A 21213-nucleotide genomic window follows, 5' to 3' on the forward strand; every position below is an offset into this window, starting at 1 on the left:
ATTTGTTTGTTTTCTTCCAGTACCAGGAATCGAAATCACGACCTTGTGATTGCCAGGCAGATGCTGTGCCACTGAGCTAAATCTCCAGCCCCCTGTGCTTTCATTGTTGAGACTGACATTACCAAACATCATTATCTATTCAGATTGTTTTGGATTTTATGAATACAGTGAATACTAATCAGAACTGCAACTCATGGTCACCAGTCTATATAATTTCTCCACATGCCTATAATTCAGAAGAGGAGACATTTTGTACTGAAAAGAAATTGAGATCATCTGTCTCTTTTTGGCTTTTCCAGTGCTAAGTTGTTGAGTAAACTAAGCTTTTTGTAAACTTTGCTCTGCTATGTAATTATGTTCAGACTATTTGTAAGTTACTTATAGCAATGCTGACATATAAAAGAAAAGGTATGAGATCCCCCAACTATATCAAATTTATGGCTGCTAAAGTGAAGAACATAGCTTATTAAAGACATCTATGAATACGATGCCACTGGGAAATCCTAAAATTAAGTTTCCAGAACCATTACATAAACAGAGAAATGTATGAACACAAAGCATATTATACCCACAGCAAGGGAGAGCTGTTAAAATTACCTTGCAAGTGAGATGTACGGCCCAGATAAATATAGTCTCACATTGCGAGTTTACTCTTCAAGCTGCTGACAATTTTAGTACCATCCAAAGCATTCCTCACGGATTGCTAGCAAAGTACCCAGTACGTAATAGATGGCTGGTGGGTAAATGTCATTTAACATAAAATTACAAGAGGACCTTCTATTTAGGTCTGAGTCAGTTTCTTTTCTTATTCTTACAGTACAAATAACATTACATAGTGTGGGCAATTAGTGTTATTCATCAGTGGATCAAGAATTTAAAGTACTATTCACTTTCAATATCAGAGGTGAAGAGATTATTGGATACGGAATAAACACAAAGATGAGTTGTCTATGCTCTCCAACTTTGATAGCAGTTGCTCCCTTAGCATGTGGTGCACAAACATGGCAACTTACTATCTTTTATTTGTGGTTGTTGGATATCAAATAACCATGTTTGGCTATCAAGCAAGCCTTGTGAATTGAGACATTACCCAGCATTTGCTAGGTTACATGTATTTACTAACATTTGCTGATGATTTTCTTTTGCTCTTTCTTAGAGTGAATGTCTTTTTACAGGCATTGTTAAATTAGGAAACTAAATCACTGCTAATGACACTGCACAAAGTTATGTTTTCTTGATCCCATATTTGCCAAAGAATTAAGAAATGTATAATGATTACACAAAAGTACACATTCAGATACTTCGTTATTTACAATTCACATAACACTGAATATTTAAAACACATTAGGGCAAAAGTATTGGAATCTCATTATAAATTTAAATGGCTTCAAGTGGGAAAGGTGTGGAAAAGTTGCAGAAAATGTCTGCATTAATTAATGAAATGTGATATAATATTGATGTCTTAAAAATCTAAAGTAAGAGTAGAGTTTAGGCAATATATGTAATTGTGACTGTTAATTATTGTCGTGCATGTGCTTATTTAAAATGAAACATGTAGGGCTGGGTGGGGTGGTGCCCAAGTGTAATTCAGCACTCGGGAGGCCGGGGCAGGGCATTGCCTGGAGTTTGAGGCCAGCCTGGGCTACGTAGTGAATTTAAGGCCAGTCTACACAGTGAGGCTCTATTTAAAAAAAAAAAAAAAAATTAAAATATATCCTACGACTACTATGGGAAAGCTATGTCTTTTCTCACAAGGAATTTATGATCTAGTGGGGGAAAGTGACACCTCACCCCTCATTTCAGCATTCTTGGTGACTACAGAAGAGGCTGTCAAGGTGCATAGCATTTCATCGCTCTTGTGTGTGATCGCTGAGAAATGATACTGCGGAAATGCTAGGGTTTGGTAGTTGATTTCAGTCATAGCTGAAATGAAGTGGAGTCCTCTTGGTGGAGCAGAGCCACTCTGTATTCCTAATATCTAATACACCCTGACACAGTCACTGCAAATATTCTGAAAGGCTTCCCTTTGAAGAGTGCTGTAGTATTTATAGACTTGCTTGGTGAGTTCATGCTGATTCTGTTTACATCTTCCATAGCTAACATATTAATGTACAGATTTTCAGCATGGGAGCAAGTATGCCTTGATGGAAAGATTGCACAGTCTGTAGTCCCACTGAGTGGGACAGAATCCTTCTTTTACAGTTAAATGTGTCACTTAATCTCTCTGAGCCATTTTCTCACCTCTAAAACAAGAATATCTTCTTCAAAAGCAATCTAGTATAATATGCATACTTCACATTGCTCAGCATATCAGGGGCTCTGGGATGATAAAATCTTTGCATTCTATGCTTTACTTCATCCTCATCCTTTAAATGAAAATCACTGGGCTTCTTGGAGCAGGAGAAATCAGAGCAGCTGCACTTTGTAGTAGAAACTTTTCCTAAAACCCAGACATCAGTCTAAGTTGTAAATAAAATTAATGCAGACTCACCTTTCTGGAGTCCCAGAGACTGCAGCAAGACTGCTGGACAGGCTCCCCCTGGCCCTCAGGAAACGTCCGGAATGTGTCACTGAAAAGACCCCAGTGCCGTCTTCAGGTTCCCGCATGCACAGGCCTCCCCTCCTGCCAGGATGAGCCAGATGGCTAGTTTGGCCCTTTCTCATTTCCCCAAGCACAACTCATAGGCTTGTGTGGTAGAGTCGAGTGTAGAGCTAGTTGCTCCTGAAAAGATAATGCACATATGTCTAGGCACACAGCGTAAACTTGAATCTTGGTCATCACCATCTCATCCTGGCTGCTAACCACACATTATACCATCTCAGTATGTTGTTTTACTGAGCCTGGTCCTTGAAGATTTTACTTCCCATTTTTCTTCCGAGATCTCATCCCCTTGATTTCCCCATCCCTTCCCCTCCCAATTTGGTACACAGATCCATGTAACTTCTCTGATGCTCTCCTGGTGGCTCAGTCTATTTTTCTGCAGATTTTCCAGGTAGGCAGGAGTGACTGCAGCCACCTTGGCTGGACTGGTATCTACCCCTAGTCTTCAGGGTGACTTCCATTGAACCCCAACCTGGTAATTTCTGCTTCAGTACCTCGCATTATGGTTTATGTCTGGAAGTCTCCCCAGAGCCTCACAGAGTCATGGGAAACAGGGCTTTGTAGAGGTGGCTGAATCTAGAGTGTGTGACTTGTTCACTGTGTAATGCTGAGATTGGGGGTGTGAATGCTACACCTTCCCTAGGACAGGTAGCCTGCATACAATATAAGGGAAAAAAAGAGTCTTGCTCCCCACCTTTGTTCTTGTTGCTTTTGCTGTCTTCTGCCACCTTGAACTGTTGTCCTTGTGCCAGGCCACCCTGCCTTGGAGCCAGCTGAGTATGGACTGAAACTTCCACAAACTGCTAACTAAATAAACCTTTCCCTCTGTAATTTTGGGCATCAGATACTTTGTCTCAGCAATGAGAGAACAGTAATGGAGATACCTCCTGAGGACTGGCAGAGGTCTCACTGGTTCTATCTTTCCATCTACTTCACAGAGCTACCTCAGAGTAAAGCGCTGTGTGAAAGATTTACTGGCTTTCCAATTTAAATTATCAATACCCTGAGGGGGAAGGGGTAGCTTCATCACTCTTGGTTTTTATAACTATTTTTTCCTAGATACAATTCCATAGACATGCTTTTTCTTAATATCAGATATTTTTAGAAATATCACTGAATTCTTAATAGGTTTTTCTTTCTCATTTCCAAAAGCAGAAGATTGGATTGGCTGATTTTCAGAGCTCTTTAGTTGTTCAAAAGTATATAATTCTTTAAATCAATTTATATTAATTTTTGTCTTTAACACATATGTATGACTAAAACTTATCAGTTCATAAAATATCTAAATTACCCTTTCTTATTTTCAAATGATCTGATGAGTTACAACCTAACATCAACTTAATTTCGTTTTCTCTTCTAGAACCACTGATTCCTTACTTGGAGGTCTGAATGTATCACTGGGAAATGTTGATTTGAAAACTATTATTTAAAGTTTATTGTAATATTTTTAAACCTGTACAAGAGAATTAAATAATGACAACCTCACAGAGTTGCTTTGGGGAATAACTGGCATTATCTTTGTAAAATCACTTTGTAGATTCTAAGACACCACCAAATATTATTAGGAGAAAGGAAGTAGAAATCAAGAAAAAAGATAAAGATGTCTGGGTTCTGTAGTATGATTCTCATCTTTCAGTGATGGGTGAAAAGGATTCAAATGGTTCCTGAACTGGGTCATTCATCTTGAACTTTCTCTCCTTTCTCAATATGGGTAATGGATCACCTCAAGTGTAGCTCTTAGATAACTTAACTGATATGAACTAATGACACAAAGGTACATACTTATCCAAACACACTGATTTTTTATTTGTTTTTTTTTTTGTTTGTTTGTTTTGGTTTTCCGGTACCAGGAATCTAACTCACGACCTTGCGCTTGCCAGGCAGGTGCTGTGCCACTGAGCTAAATCCCCAGCCCCCACACTGATTTTTTAAATGTAAATATTATTGTGTGTTTTGAGGTTTTCCACATGATGTTAAGTGGTGTGTTGTACTGATTTGAAGGGATTATCATAACAAGACAAATTATCTGTTATTTCACATAGTTGCTTTTCTTGCAGCAAGAGCAGCTAATGTGTGTTTATTTCTTTTAAATTTCTAATGTAATGCAATTTTATACTTTTAATTCTTGTCAAGGCCATGAGCTCCTTAGACTTTTTCATCCTTGCAATCAGTGTTGATATACCTGGGTGTGGGGATCACAACTTCCTGAATTTTCTTCTCTTCAGAGTCAGCCCTATCAGGAAGTGAAGGCCTGGGCTCTGTCCAGTTGCCATGTAAGTCCTTGCTTATTAGACTCTACAGCCATTGATTTTTTCTAATTTTAAATTTCCTTCCTCCTGGGTGCAGCTGGAATCTTTCACTCTTCTTAGCTAATCTTCTTCCTGAACTCTGAAATTCACTCATCAAAGACAGCAAGACACTTAGTTTTATTAATTTTATTCCTCTTGTCTCATGATGTGCGTTTTAACTTCTTCATGGATCTTTCTCACTGGATGCTGTCAGCCAGCTGCACCCTGGCAGAGAGATCTGCACACACAGGGCTTTGCAGGTGGCACAAGTACTAGTCACCGCGCTGCATTTACTTTCTCAAAGCTGAGAGGTGGCTCTCAGCCCTTCTCCAAATATGCAGCTTCTGTTCCCTTTAGGTTGGCAAAATATTGTGCTTCTTCACAGGAAAAGAATTGTAAAGAACCTGTAAAATGACCGCAACCATCTCTCCGTTTCATTTTGACTCCAGTATCACTGTCCTACGCATCTTGTACTGGGAGGAAAAACAGCATTTCAGTGTTCACTAGCTGAGAAATTTTTCACTCTGTATTAATTTTTAAAGTTGCAGAAGACACTGAATGATTCAAAACCCTTGATAACAGCAGTTAACTTAGTATTAAGTTTTTAGTGCTTCTGTCCAGTTTTGTGAATATATATATATTTTTTTAATTAATATTGTGGTCCCTTGGCTCACATTCTTAAACAGATGGGTAAAGTAAATTAACAAATTTATGAAGAAGGGCTGGGGATACAGTTCAGTGGCACAAGCACCTGCCTGGCAAGAGCAAGGTCCTGCATTTAAATAAATAAATAAATAAATAAATAAATAAATAAATAAATAAATAAATAAATAAAATTCAAAAAAAAATTAAGTACCCATGACATTATGGCTAAAAAAGTATGAAAAAAAAGGTTCAAAGCCTAGGCCTTGGTTTTCAGAGTTTATCCAACCTGCACATTCCTCTTCCCATTAACACCCAGAAAGCTTTCTGTGTATTTGTTAGCTACAAAATGTGGACCTCCTATCTTCTTTAAGCATTTGTGTCACGCAGCAAAACTTTCTCTCTGTCTTTCAGGTCCCTGCATCCCTAATCCCTGCCATAATGGTGGAACCTGTGAGATCAGCGAAGCTTACCGCGGGGACACCTTCATAGGCTATGTCTGTAAATGTCCCCGTGGATTTAATGGGATCCACTGTCAGCACAGTAAGTTGTTTCTCCCATTGTGCTTTTATGGTTGTGGGTCTGGAGTGTATGTGGCATTCTGATTCCTGTGTGTTGTAGAATTGTAGAATCTTTCAGCAGCAAGGATCCCTGGTGTTTGACTAATGCTGCCTCTCTCCCACTGAATGCTCTGTGTCGTGAACTGAGGAATTTTAGACCACGTTTCAGTCCTCCCAGTGGTGTGCAGTACTCCCAGTGGTGTGCAGGGCTGGTAACCTTCCACCTGGCTCCTTTCTGTAATATTTAGCTGTATTTGTGAAATATTGCTCTTTCTGTTCAATTGGATTTCTCTCTCTCTTTTACACTCCTTCTAAAACTACATTCTCCAATCTCCCCAGGAAGTATCCTTGTGATTCGTTTCAGAGATGATCCCCCAAAAGAGAATACTGCCCATGCTTCCTCCTCTGGAAGCCACTTTCCTCCCCATTACTTGTTGGCATTTAAGTATGAATATCTGAAAAATCCAGCAAGACAGTCATCTGTACTTCTCTTCTATGCCCCTGTTCCTATTTAGCCTTAAAAACTCAACAAATAGGTCCAGTTGTGGTAGGTTTTTCACAGAAGCCAGGCTGAGCATAAAGATCAAATACATGGTGCATTAGTAAGCTTTCCTGTATTGTGAAAAAACCCTTAAGATAAACAGCTTAGAGTAGGAGTGATTCATTTGGGCTGAGCTCATCAGTTCATGGGGACTTAGCCTCATTGCTCTAGGCCTGTGGTGAAGCAGAACATATTGTGATGGAAGGACAGGACAGAGGAAGCCAGGGAGGAGGGGAGGGCAGAGGAAGTTGAGGGGTAGAGAAGGAGAAGGAGGAGGGAGCAGGGAGGACAAGGCAGAGGGAGAGAGGAACTGGCAGGGGACAAAATATGCTCTTCCAAGGCATATCCAAGGATTTACGCCCTCCAACTAGCTCCCATCCCAAGAAGCCATTTAGCTGTGCATCACCCATGGGCTGAGCCACTAAGGAGGTAGAGCCTTCAGGGTCCAGTCACCTCCCCAAAGCCTTGTCTCTGAACACAGAGGCACTGGGGATCAGCCTGTAGCCTAGGCGCTTCAGGGGGTACACTCCAGGACCTAACCATAACAGGTGGTGTGGGCTCCAGCGGGCCAGGAGGTCACTGTGAAGGCTGAGGTCTCAGGAAGGTCCTTGCAGGGGTGCTGGGTGCCAAAGGAAGGATAGGAAGTTAACCAGAGGGCAGAAGGTGGGGAAGAAAACCCGTGAGACAGAAACACTGCAGTGATACTTCTGACAACGGTGTTGGGAATGAATCAAGCAAAGCTGGATTTGTCAGCTGGAGGCAGCATTGGTTTCCAGGATGCTAAGGCTTTGGGGTCATCCCGTGTGTTCATGGAGACTTTCCACGGCTGGAGTGTGGGGAGTTCCTGGAGAGGCCATGAGCACTAGTGCTCCCTGCAGTCCACTCCTGAACTGTGTGGGATTGTCTTGGGAGGGTCAGATCCTCAAACAAATGAGAAGTGACTGGTTTTTGCCAGGCTGGGCCAGTGGTACGAGGGCAGATTCTTCTACCACTGCTCGGCCTTCACTCGAGAGCATCTCAGAACATCCTGGGAAGACAGAGGTGGAGACCAAAGCCCCAGATACTGAGCCAGTGACAAAGTCCTTTGAAGAGAAGATCTCCAGCCCTACTTCCATGTGGAGGCGTGGGACAAGGGTGGAAGAAGAGGAGGAAGCCCAGACAACTTGCACAAATCAGTTCTGAGCTGCTTGTATACAGGACACACGCACACACACACACACACACACACACACACACATACACGATGCCTCTGAAAGAAGAAGCAGAGTTCCATGGTGGGCTGCTGTTCAGTATTCAGAGACAGGTGTAGTGCCCAAACTAAGTTTATCTTAACTTCCTCTTTCCCATAGTGCAGGGCTCCAGGTGGGAGAGCCTGAGCATGTGTACAAGGGATTCACACTGTTAGAAGACATCCTTAGCAGGTATAGAAGGACAACACATGAAAAGGAGGCACAGACCCCTGAATGGTAAATACTGTGCATAAATTAGCCCTGCCCCCTGACCAGCTCTTGAAGTCAGTGTCAAGTTCGAGCCTGGCCTTAAGCTAGACATTGGAAACTCCAAAATTTAGTTCCAGAGAATAACAGCTGTCCAGTGGCACAGAGTCTATTTGTAGGCCTTTTTCTCATGTGAAGATAGGCAGTTTAGTTTCTATTATCTTTGACGCCTAGAAGTCCCACTGAAAATGTCCAGTTTTCATTCGCTCCAGTGTCTGTGAGGCTTCCCTGGGAAGGTGTCACAGGGCTGTCCACCTGCTTCTGATTCCCACTCATGGTTGTCCATGAATTCTTTCAAGAGGATCTTTAGGTTTGGTGATAAAGAACAGATCATTCTTTCTCCATTTTCTGTGGTGGAATGTCCAAGTGTTTCTGCTCATGCTTTTACTTCATAGCAAGGTAAGCTCATAAATTCACACGGCTTTGCTAAGTTTTACGGCTTGTTTTGATCCACAGAATCTCGTTCCTCTCAGTTTACCTGTCCAACCTCAAAACCTTAAGCCTTCTGAATTACAATCGTGAGCTGGAGGCTGAGATTCAATTCAGAGCTCAGAGTCTGTGGGCTGAGCTACCTGAGCCCTATTCTCTGGAGTACAGCATTGTTAGTGGCAAGAGAGAACTGAAAACAAAGAACTGTATTTGGAATCAGAATCTGGACTTGAGACCTGACCTTTACAGTTTTGGGGTAGATGACCTTGAGTCAGTCCCTTGACCTCACTGCAGTTGAAGACTTATAAATTGAGGAATGAGCTAGAAATGAGCCGTGTCTTTGGTACAAATGAATTAGGAGAGTATTATAACTAAACAGGTAGCTTGCTCACTGTACAAAGGTTATCCAGCCTTCCTCTTTACAGATGAAATGGAAAAGGGTTATATTTTGGGAAATCAGATTTCAAAGTGCTGTTACCCCAGAAGCTTCTTCAGGTAAGAGATGCAAGAAAACAGCTCTGTTAACTTCAGAAGGGTTGCTAAATAGTTAGGTTTGTTTTTCGTGCAGGTGATGGTTTTGTGTCCCAAATTCTCAGGAACTTTGCTGCTCAGGGTGTAGTCATGCACCAGCATTGCCTCAAAGCTTTTTAGGAATCACATTGTGAAGCGCCGCCTCAAATCAAGACAGTCAGACACTGTGTTTCAAAATGATCCCAGTTGACTCCTACGTGCACTGAAGTTTGCAAAAGGCTGAAGAATAAATGTGATGATTTCAGAAATGAAGATGACAAATTCTGTATTTGGTTACCTACCAACAAATGCCAGGCAAAATATTGAGGAAAGTTTTTTTAAATTAAAATGATATTGAAAGATCAGAAAAATGAGAAATGTACTAATACAGCAGGATGTTTCATTTGGAAAAAAGAATAGAAAAAGTCCTGCAGGCAGCAGCTTGATTATGTTCTACAGGACAGAATGCCGAGTATGTTTTGATGCATAGCTGAACATCTAAAGAGTTTTACATTTCATGGTACAGGAGTGACAGGTGCATAGATACAAGGTTCAGTCTGACAATGACTTCATGAATATGATGCACACTGGAAAACTTGTTTCCAGGGCCAGCATTAATATTACATATGCATGCTTTTGGATTTTTCAGAAGTGCACAAACTTTCTTTGTAGAGGAGCTTTAGATTTACAGAGACAGAGCTTTAGATTTACATTGAATAGAGATCTAAGAGTCGTCCCACCTTCTGCTGCCTTACATAGTTTACTTTCCTCTGTAGGAAGTCCTGCACCAGAGCGGTCACTCATTACCACCCTGAACAGGGATGCAGTTTTACTAGTTAAACTGTCAGTAATTGTATATTAGGTTCACTTTTTTTATTTAGTAGCCACGGGGAATTTGAAAAACATATAACTTCCTGTATCCACCATTACAGCATCACCCAGAATGGTTTCATTGGCTTAGAAATGCCCTGTACGTAGTCATTCATTCTTTCCCTCTGCCCCTGGGCTTGCCTGACAGCCACAGATCTTCTTCCTGTCTCTCTAACTTTGCCTGTTCCAGGATGTCCTATAAACAGAACTGTGCAGTATGTAACCTTTCAGAATAAGTATTTGCACATAGCAATGTGCATCTGAGGTTGCTCTGTGCCTTTTGAGATCTTGATACTTTATTTAGTTTCACTCCTTAGTAACATTCTGTTGTATACCACAGTCCACGTATTTATTCACCTACCAGTGGAAACCTTGGTTACTCCTCGCTTTTGGCATTTAACACTACTGCTGGAAAGCTTGTGTGCAAGGTTCTATGTGGCCAGAAGCTTTGCCTTCATTTGAGTAAATGACTAGGAATGCAGTTGCTGGGTTGTGTGGTTAAAATCCTTTCAAACTGCCTGCTGGGATCGCTCTGCCATCTGCATCCTCACCAGCTAGGAGCGAGTTCCTGTCGTCCCACATTCTCCTCAGCCTGTGCTGTCAGTGCCTGGGATTTTAGCCGTCATCTGTGCTTTTTATCATAATGAAAAGAGTATGAACTTGCAATGTTAATGCTATTTTATAAAATAACAATTACTATTGGGTAGTACATAGAATTGCCAAATTATACTTGCTTTGGAAGGCCGAGGAATAATGTGAAGCACACACATGCATGTGTGTATACCTTAAAGGTGAACATTATAGGAAAAATCAAGCACCAAAATTGTCTGGAGGTTAGGTTTGTGAAAGGCGTTTTAAGCAGGCATTTCTTTTGCCATATGCTGTATTTGGGGTATTCTAATCATATTTTATTTGTTGCCTAGTAACAAATCCAGTGTCTTAGAAAGGTCTGTTTCTTTATTCCCAGGACTGCCTATCTTTCTTCTAAAGGCATTCTGTACCTAGATCCACATCTTTCCACTCCTTTAGGAGAAACTGTTGTTTCTGCTCTTTGAGGAAGAAAGGCTGACCTAAGAGTCTTCCAAACTCTGAAGCAAAGAGCCCTGGTTGAAAGAAGTTATCTATGTTACCCGATTAGCTCAAGAGAATGTGGCTGCTAGACCTTTTTCCCATTGTGAAAGATGGCTTCTTCATATATTTTGCTAACTATTATAAAGAAATTATCTCTTAATTTCATGCTATTAATTAACAAATTGATACATTCAACAAATATTTATTCAGGCCCTGTGTCCCTCCACTTTTTAAAACTATATATAGTTTTAAATGATAATAAAATGCAACACATTTTAAAACTACATATTTTGATTTTATTCAAGTTATCAATATATTTGATGTTTCAGTAATCCTTGTTGAAAAGAAGAATTACACATTTGGCAGTTACATACTTTCTCTAGCAGGTTATACTTGTAAACTTGCAGACTTCTGGTCCACCTTAGCTCTATTGAATCAGTATCTTTGGGCTATGCATTGGATTTAATGCTTTGGGATTTAAAAGTTTCCAGATAGTCTTTATGTATCAAACTCAAGAACAACTGCCTTAACGTTTGACCCTATATCATAAATCTCTAAATTGTACTAGAGCAGAAATTAATTTAGTGGAAGAGTTCTGGATTAGACTCATGGTTTTGGTTCAGCTGTGCCTGCATCCATTGTTGAAGGGTCAGTTGGCACATAAGGGCTCTGTGCTTCTGATTTTGCACCCCATAATTTAATTCTGCAACACCAAGAATTTTACTGTGTTATGTGCTGGAAATAATATGTCTGTACAATATGGAATTAATAACTCCTAAATGGCTCTTGCCTAAAAAGGGCATTTGTTAGAAGTACATGAGGTGTTTCAAGCTATACTTAACAATTTTAAAAAGTTAAATATGTGCAGTGGTTTAATACTTTAAAATATAATAGCAATACTTACTGGTTAATCACTTTTTCCTGTCTTTAAACTCACTTTCACTGTATTTTCAGAGAAAAGTTTGTGTAGGGGACAAGGAGGGATTCAGTATGGAGCCTCGAATTTTTATTCTTTAATTTCATTTTTACTGTTATTATTATGTAGATCAGTCTTATTATTTTTAATCACTTTATATAATTTTAGTTTTATGGGTTTTTTTTAGTGTTTTCCCTATGGAATCAATTTGTCTTTATAAAGAACTCGGTTCAAACTTCTGTATAAACTTTTACTTGGAGTTATTACTAACCCTTGCAAACTATATACCTTCATTGGTTGAATGAAGATCTCTAAGTAGACTTCCAAATAGGTTTGTCTCCAACTTCAAAAGCAAGGGTGGAGATTCCAGACTTTCCTGCATGCTGATAACTTTGCAAGTCTTCATGAAGCAATTTAAGTCTATAAGCCAGAGGCTCTGTACCTTGGTGAGCATATAAACTATGTGGTTGTTCCAATAAATGTACAGATACTTTTGCTCATCCACAGAGAGTCCAATTTAGTAGATTTAGTTTCAGACCCGAGTCTGCCTATGTAACAAGCACCCCAGTGAAAATGACACAAATGGTCCTGAAACTTTGGTTCTGAGCCATGACTGCACACTAGAACCACCTAGGGAGCTACAAAACATACTGATGTGGGCTCACACCACTGAGATGCAGATTTAATTGGCCCAGGGTGTGCTGTAGGCATTAGGAGTTTTAAAACCTCCCTAGATGATTTTAATGTGCAACCATAGCTGGAAATTAGCGTTCTAGAACCATAGTGTGAGAAATTACAATCCCTTTAATAAATGAAGCACAGACACTCAAAGAGAAGCAGCATCAGTCCCATAATCATACACCCACACTGAATGTACAGTCTCAATACCTTGCTGAATTTTGTCACTGAACCTTTACGGTAAATCATCTTCCAGCAAGCAAATTGAAGGAATCAGACCACGACATGCTGTTAGCTTACTCTTAGTAAACTTTGTTATCCCTAAATCTATGTGTAATAACCAGAGTTCCAAGACTTTTATTTTCTACTTTCTCTTGATGGGCTGGAGACCACTAAAAACCATTGTCCTGGCAGATGTAGCTAACAGGTATTTGCGCAGAGTCACTATGTAAATACTGATAGAGGTTTCTATTTGTGCAATGAAATATTCTGAGTTCACAAAACTCAAAGTATCATAAAGGTGCTATTTAGATAACAGTAGAACACTTATTTTTTTCCCTGTTGCTTGTTAACAGCAATTTGGTTGCCAGCAAAATAATAAGCTCTAAACATAAATATGTTTTTTTTTGTTTGTTTGTTTGTTTATTTTGTTTTTTTTCTGGTACCGGGAATCGAACTCATGACCTTGTGCTTGCCAGGAAGGAGCTGTGCCGCTGAGCTAAATCCCCAGCCCCTATAAATATGTTAAATAAATCTTGCACACTATTATACTCATGAAAACAGTGTATTTGTACTAATCGGCCTGAGCTTCTATGTATCTGGTTTGCTTATGATTTTATAAAGACTTTCTCACAGAGTAGAGATGGTATCTTAACTGCAAGGTTTTTTTTTTTTTATTGCATGTACTCAAATGCCCTAGGTATCCCAGCCTCTGGTGATAGATAGTAACATTGATTTTCAGATTACTGTTGTGCTTTGCTAACATTGTCCATACTAATAGTTCATGGAGAACATCGTTTTCCCCTACAGCATTCCCCAACCATGTCAGAAAATTATTTATCTGCACCTTTGAGAAGTCTTTATGGAGGGATTACTTACTATGTGGCCAGCATGCAACATATGCTTAGAAATGAGTATGGCTCCCTAGCTCTGCTCCTGGTGTCATGCAACAGAAGCTCAGAGGCCGATTCTCCTGGCCCCTGCTGTTATCACTGAAGCAAATGAAAGTGACCACAGTCCACAGACAAAGTAGGACTGGTCCAGCCATTGGATCTACACTGAGTCCCACTGTGTTTCTGAGAGATGGAAAGTCCTGTGGCTGCTTCCAGAATGCCACAGATCCCTACATAAACACAGTCTGTCAACCTTCCTGCTTTACCTGCTCAGCTGCTCAGGGTTCCAAGTTATCCCTTGGGCAGCTGAGGGAGCGGCTGTGGTCACAGCCTTTTTTCCCAGCTCTACCTTCTTTTATAGAAGTGCCTTCTGCAGACTCACTTCTCCTCAGTTCTTAAAGCAGCAGCACCTTGGGACAAATCCTCCCTGAGGAGCTGAAACCACTCATGCAACAGATGTACACCGACTCCCTGCCATGTGCCAAGCAGTGCTGTGGAGACTGGGCTACTCAGTGCTTCAAGATAATCAGTTCACTGCCATTGCAGGCCTTCCATCCTAGTGGGGAAATGATAATAAAATGCAGCGCATGCGTCACCATACAGCCACACAATTGTAGTTTTGGGCATTTATCTCAATGAGATAAAGACTGAAGTTCAAGCCGGCCATGCTCATGCACATCTGTAATCTCAGCACTCTAGCAGGCTAAAGCGGGATGCTCACAAGTTTGAGCCCAGGGTGGGCAGCACAATGACAGTGTGAGACCCTGGGGACACAGCCCAGTGTGAAGCCCTGGGTTCAATCCCCAGTACCTCTCTCACAAAGAGAATTAGAAGCTGAAATTCACATAAAAACTGATGCATGAAAGTTTGTAGCTACTGTAATAGTAATATCCCCAAAATAGAATATTGGCAACGTTGGGGAGATGGCTGGAGTATGGAGGATGAGTTAGAGAAGGCTTAGAAAGGGCCAGGCAAGGTAAGCTGTAGAAGCCACAGAGAGGTCTTTCAACTCACTGTCTTTGTGGAAGAAAATAAAAAACCTCTGGAAGGTGAAGAGCAGGAAAGCACATGAAACTTTTCCATGGTTGCTGGTGAAGAACAGGTTCAGCTGGAGGCAAGAGGGGACCTGAATGCCACGTTGGAGATGGAGATGGTTTGCAGAAAGTAGGAAGATTTGAAAAGTGAAACGTGAAGCTTTGGAAAACAGTTAGAAATAGATTGCTGTACACTTAGCAGCATAGATATTTGTTTCTTGCTGATGAATTTCAATATCATTATAATTATTTCTGTTGATACCTATAAGCATTATAATTATTACATTTGATACTTCCTTTTGATACTTTAATCATAGAATTGGACAGTACAGTGTATTCTTACAATTCTAATGTACCTTGTCCTGCCCATCTCTTCTAGCTTTCAACAGCGTAATTAACATGTAATGTAGAGTTTTATAAGTATACATATGTATATGGGCACACACACATATATATACAGACATAAGAATGATCATAAATAAGCATATGCTCTTCAGAATATAGAAATTTAAATTTTGATTTTTTTTCTTTGGTATCAGGAATCAAACTCATGATCTCCAGCTTGCCAAGCAAGCGCTTATGCAACTGAGCTACATCCCTGGCCCATAAATTTTGATCTTTTTAAAAGACCCATAAATTCAATTTGTCTTTAGATATATATATTGCATCTCATTTTGTCTTTCATGTTAGCTGAGTCATAAAATGTAATGCAGTATATTTCAAAATAAAACATTATAACAGAAGTATGTAAATCAAGACTACTATAACCACATACTAAAATACAAAAATGATTTTGAAAATCAGACATCATTTACATTTTAACAGGAAATCTGGAGGTCACAATTGTACTGAGGGAGTAATTGCTAATGTCAGTCTATAGAATGTAACTTGATCGATTTTTGACTCACTCTTCCTGAGTGGTTTTGCAATCATACCACAGCCTGTGAGTTCAGAAAGATTTAAGGCAATGTATGCTTTGGACATAAGTTAGCCTTAGATGGTCAGGCGGTTTTAATCATTTGGTGGGATACACTTTAAATTTTCACACTTTTAAGTTAAAAAAGAATTCCCCTTTTACCCCCTGAAAAATTTTCTTTTTAGTGTTCGGTAAAAGAACTGGTTCTGATTTTTTCTAAACAAGATAAGCACAACTCATTTGAATAAATAAAGGAATGATTAAGAGAAATGAAAACAGAAAAGTACAAGCAACCTGAAGGGTTTGTTGTTTTTTTTTTTTTTGTATGGTCTTACCACATCCTATGAATTAATATAATTCTAAGCCTTCATTTCATATTTTCAAAGGAAAAAACTGGGTCCATGTGCCTATTTGTAGGTTCTAGTTGATTATGCCCAGGAAATTATTATATGTCAAGGTAGTTTGTCCAACTAGAAATTCTGTACAGTCATACAATGTCATGATTTTCCTGCGGTTGGTTTTCAAAAGCACTTTTTGTTGAATCGTAGTAAAATCTATCAGTACTAAGTAATTCTACTTGAGTTCTATTTGAGTTATGTGAGTTAGTTGCATAGCAGAAAGGATAGGAATATTAGATAGATGCCTCAATTTTAAAAAAGACATCTTCTATCTAAGAATGACCTTCTTCTGGATGGCTGGGATGACAGGTAGGGAGAGAGAAGGGAGAAGGAGAAGTTAGATGTAAAAGGGTATGCACCTGCACACACTCGTGTGCACACACACGCACACACAGAGAGGGAAACCTATGGGTGCTATCGCTCATGTTCTCTACTTAGAAAGCTGTCTGTGCTCAGTGTCTCTTGAACACTGGAGGAAGTCTATGTCCAGATTCTCCCTCACCACCACTCCCTGTATTCTCTCTGACACAGTCCAGATATGGGTGTCTCTAAATCCTTCCCTGGTCTACTCTCAAATCAGGTGCCAGAGGGATGTTCTTAAATCATGCATTGTATCTGATCATTTCTGTGTTAAAAACCCTCCATTGTTTCCTTGTGTGCTTAACTAGGAGCCAGTCTTATAATGAGCAAAATACTTGACCTTCTCTTTGCTGTGCCATTCTGTTGACTTCCCTCCCCTGCTGATTGCCCTTCCGTCCCCTGGATCTCCTCGCTGACCTTGCACTTCCCAGCCGGCCTTCTCTCTGGACCTTTGCCTTCATGTTTGCTTGCCTGCCTGCTTTTGCCCAGAGAAGCACAACACTTTCTCCTTTTCTGCTGGTGAGAATCCAGCCCATGAGCAAAGTTCAGAGCAGCTTTCACCAGTGGTCTTCACTGAAAGGGAACTCTGGGACATCTTCCTCCACCATCTCTTCATTTTTCCTCCCTTTCACTGAAATGTTTTTAGCACTCCTTACCTCCTGCCATATTCTAGCTTTATGTTTAGTATTTTTCTCCTCTCTGGAAAAAGTTTCTTTTTCGAAGCAAAGGCGTGATTTATTTATGGTTTGCTCTAGCCCCTAAATCTGGAAGGGCCTAATGATCTGTTCACAATAAATGCTTCAATGCATCCCTCGTAAGTCTCCATATTCCATGACGTTGGACTGAGGAAGACAATAAGAACAATGACAGCACAAGCAATAACAGTAAAAACAGTCCTAAGACAGAATAGAGACCTTCAGCAGCTTATAAAATTAACATGAAATAAAATATCTGAGCATCTGAAGTGGCTCTTTTGGTTCTGAGTGAAATAATTGATTTTACTAAGTCTATCAAGAATCCTCTGGTTCCACCCAAATGCCCTTGGGATCACTTACGTACTCTGTGTTGTGTGGAATGTGCATGTGCTTTTGAGCTCATTGGAGGTTCTCAGGAGCACTGCAATCTACAAAGAACAATACATAAATGACTGCGGAGAATTTTCCAGACTTGTTTAAGATTGTCTAACTCAATTATGTGGAACAGATGGGAGCAGGCATGACGTGGGGAGCTCGGAGCAAGCAATCAGTCCCTGTGTCTGGGAGGGTGGGTGGCAGATCAATGCACAGAGGCCAAGGTGGAGCGCAGTGGAGGACTGGTGCAGGCTCTCCATCTCTGCACTTCTTGTTTCACTACTGACAAGCTGGAGAGAAGAGCCATCCACACATGCACAACATTTACCTCAGTTGGCCTACAAGTCATGGTTATGGGAAGGCTGCTTTGCACACAGAGACCTCTCAAGAGGAGAAGCTCTGTGAATGCACCCACTTCAAGGTTGTCTGGAGGGCCATTGTTTGTGGCTTGCCATCAGGGCCCTAGTTGTTAGAGTCCCTGCTCTTCATACATCTTCAGTCTGTGCTCATCTGCCTCTTCCTAGCTCCAAAGAATGAACTGAACCCTTTTTGAGCTATATTCTTTCAACCAACATAGTGGATCCTTCAAGGGTATTACTGTAAGGCAGGGACTAGTAGCAGGTGAGAGGCGCTGTAGCCCAGGCACTGAACCCTCAGTCACGTGTAACAGGTAGGCACCGAACATGATTCTGCCACAGATCAGACTGCAGCTCTGAATATGCACCCTCCTCTGAACTGTGCTAGGTCTGTAGTTGCTTTGTTTAGAGAAATTATATCATCTAGAAGGAGAAAGTTGTGTGGGAGCAATTCAATGCACAGATCTTACATTTGTCTGAACATGTACACTCAAAACTATGACATCCATCAGAGCAAGAATGTAGCTGACAGCTTCCTCTGGATTCTGCATAGCAAGAAGCACAGTGGAGACACCATGGTTATGACCTGAATCTCATCTCTTATGGAAGTCTGGCACTGACCCAATTTCCCCCAATGTATGTCTATATCCTCCCCAGCTTGTACACAGAATGCCACTGGTCATTCCCCTTCACGGTCCATGATTTCTCATAGATGCTTTTGCTGAAGCACAAGCTGTGCCAGAAAAGCCCTCTCCCTTCTGCTTGTGTATAACACCAGGCTCAGATCCTCCCTCAGCACTTCCCACTCAGTCTTCCTCATTCTCCAGCAAGAAACATCCTTGCTTTCTACCTCTTATGCCACTTCTGCATTTGTTCTACCCTGCATGCATATATTTATCAGATGTATCTTTCTCACTGCTTCAGGTGGCTTCAAGGGAATGTACTCTTAATTCATCTTTGATTCCTGGTCAGAACATAGAATGGTGCTTGGCACACAGCACTTATTCAAGCTATATTTGTGACATGAATGAGTAGTAAGGGCTCAGTAAACAGCTGCTTATTTTTTGACTACCAAAGCCAAATCTGGAGAAAAGCTTGGTCATGAAGATGATTATAATTATTTCTCTCTTGCTCTAGAATGGTTGGGGTTACTTGACCTTAACTAACAGGGGCATTTGGTGTTTCCCTGTATATTAATTCTTTATACCTGACAAGGTGCCTATCCTGTGTAGGTATTCTATCAATATTTATTGAAGAAATCAAAGTGAGATATATGTTATCAAGGAATTACTTTTCATTTTTCTTAAATTCAAGGTAAAACATATTCTCTGACTCTGAGGCACAAGGTTGCTCCATATTATTAAGCAATGGAAATTATAAAAAAATATTTTGTCTGGCATAGACAGAACTTAACATTAAAATCCAATAAGCACCTGTATGAGTCAGCTTTCTGTCCCTGTGACAAATATGTCAGATATGCGATGTAAAGGAAGAAAGGTTTGTTTTGGTTCACAGCTTCAGAGGCATCAGTCCATGCACTGTGGCTCCACTGTATTCAGGTCTGTGGGGAGGTGGAAACATGGTGGAAAGATGAGATGAATGAAACCTTCATGGCAAGCCAGAAGGGGAAAAATAGACAACACCAAAGAGGAAGGATTTGTGGATGAGACACAGAACCCAAGGTCATGCTTTTGTGTTACAGTCCATTCAACGAGGGCCTTCCTCCTGTTTCTATCAGCTACATTTCCACATCCTGTTTCCACCAGCTACCTTCCCACTTCCTATTTCCACCAGCTACCTTCCCACTTCCTATTTCCACAAGCTACATTCTCACTTCCTGTTTCCACCAGCTACCTTCCCACTTCCTGTTTCCACAAGCTACCTTCTCACTTCCTGTTTCCACAAGCTACCTTCCCACTTCCTGTTTCCATCTGCTGACCTCAAGCACCACCATCAGGTTATGATCTCTTTAGAGCACTCACAATCCAATCACTCCCCCAAAGCCCTTCAGCAACCAAGCCTTCAACACCATGAACTTCCAAGGGACATTTTGGATTTGAACCTTAACAGTACCCTAGCCTGGGTTGAAATAGTCCCACTTGACTAAATGGTTTACATGTCTATTTTTATTTTTAGCTATGTTTATGTATATGAGTTTCACTACAGTGTGAAAGGTATGTTCTTCATGGTCAGTCATACAAGCCCCAGTTGACCTTGTTGGAGAGAGGAAATTATTTCCCATTTCATAAATGATTCACTTTGAGTAGAGTAAGCAATGGTTTCCATTTAGAAAGTATTAAGGTATTATTTTGATGATCACATTTCTCAGTATGGATGGTCATTTTCTGTGTCTTCATTTAAATAACTCTGTACAAATGAGTTACTTCTTAGCTAAAACTTGTATGTACATTTCTGTATAAACAGTGACAGCATAGCTTTGCTAATGCATTACTACCAGTTTTACCCTATATGGTATAGATGAGTTTACTGAGGGGGCTGATCTCATTGTTTAAGTGACACTGGTTAATCTTTTAGTCTGCTGAAACAGGTTCCTGGATTACCAATGACATTTGTATTTGCAAAGTTATCTAAGATAGCTAGTATATATTGTGTTTTTAGTCTTATATATTAAAAACTAAACATACATAACTTGCCTCCTTTCCTTGTGATAGACTAACTCTTAATAGGTCCACTTTTAAAACTCATGAGAATATACCTGTTTTTAATTTTTTTAGGTTCAGTCTTATAAATGTATGACTTTTTAACCTTTTTCTATTACTGGGTAAATAATCCAGAATCTTCACATTGAGTTACATCCCTAAACCTTTTTATTTTACCTTTTTTCAAATTTTAAGAAAGGTTCTTACTAAGTGGCTAAGTTGTTCAGACCATGCTGGGACTCACCACCCTCCTGCCTGAGCCTCTCTGAGTGCTGGGACTACGTGTGTATACTGCCTCTGTAAATGACATTTTTGGCAGAGAACATTGTCCTTTCCTTTTCCCGTTAGAACTGAATTGAAGGAAAGTATTTATTGCCAGCTCTCTTTGTGCTGTATTTTATGTTTTGCTGTTCTCAATTGGGTCATAAAGTATATTTAAAATGAACTTTCTTGGCATTGTCTGTTTGTAAGGACTTTGCACATGATTTAATTTTGTCGTATGAAAATAAGACCCCTCCTTGAAGTTCAAATTTCTTACTCAACTTCTCCTTTTTAAGCTTTATCAATACAAATTTACAATCTTTGGGATATTTGCAAAGCAAACTCCCTTTCCCCAATGTATTTGTTTGAATAAAAGCACAACTGACACTAAGTATGTAATTACACATAAAGGGGAATAAAGACCGCGGAGTCAGAAAGAGATG

At 40.3% G+C, this 21213-nt stretch overlaps 1 protein-coding gene across 1 annotated transcript in view; it reads left to right on the forward strand.

The window, feature by feature from the left end:
* Edil3 (EGF-like repeats and discoidin I-like domains 3) overlaps positions 1-21213 on the forward strand; it is a gene marked incomplete at its 5' end in the record, with an annotated part of 289245 nt that overhangs the window by 64236 nt on the left and 203796 nt on the right. The window contains 1 exon segment of the mRNA XM_013513061.1: positions 5947-6075. Within this exon segment, the coding sequence (XP_013368515.1) occupies positions 5947-6075 (129 nt within the window).

The sequence above is a fragment of the Chinchilla lanigera genome, unplaced genomic scaffold (assembly GCF_000276665.1).
Source record: "Chinchilla lanigera isolate Chin_1 unplaced genomic scaffold, ChiLan1.0 scaffold00017, whole genome shotgun sequence".
NCBI lineage: Eukaryota > Metazoa > Chordata > Mammalia > Rodentia > Chinchillidae > Chinchilla > Chinchilla lanigera.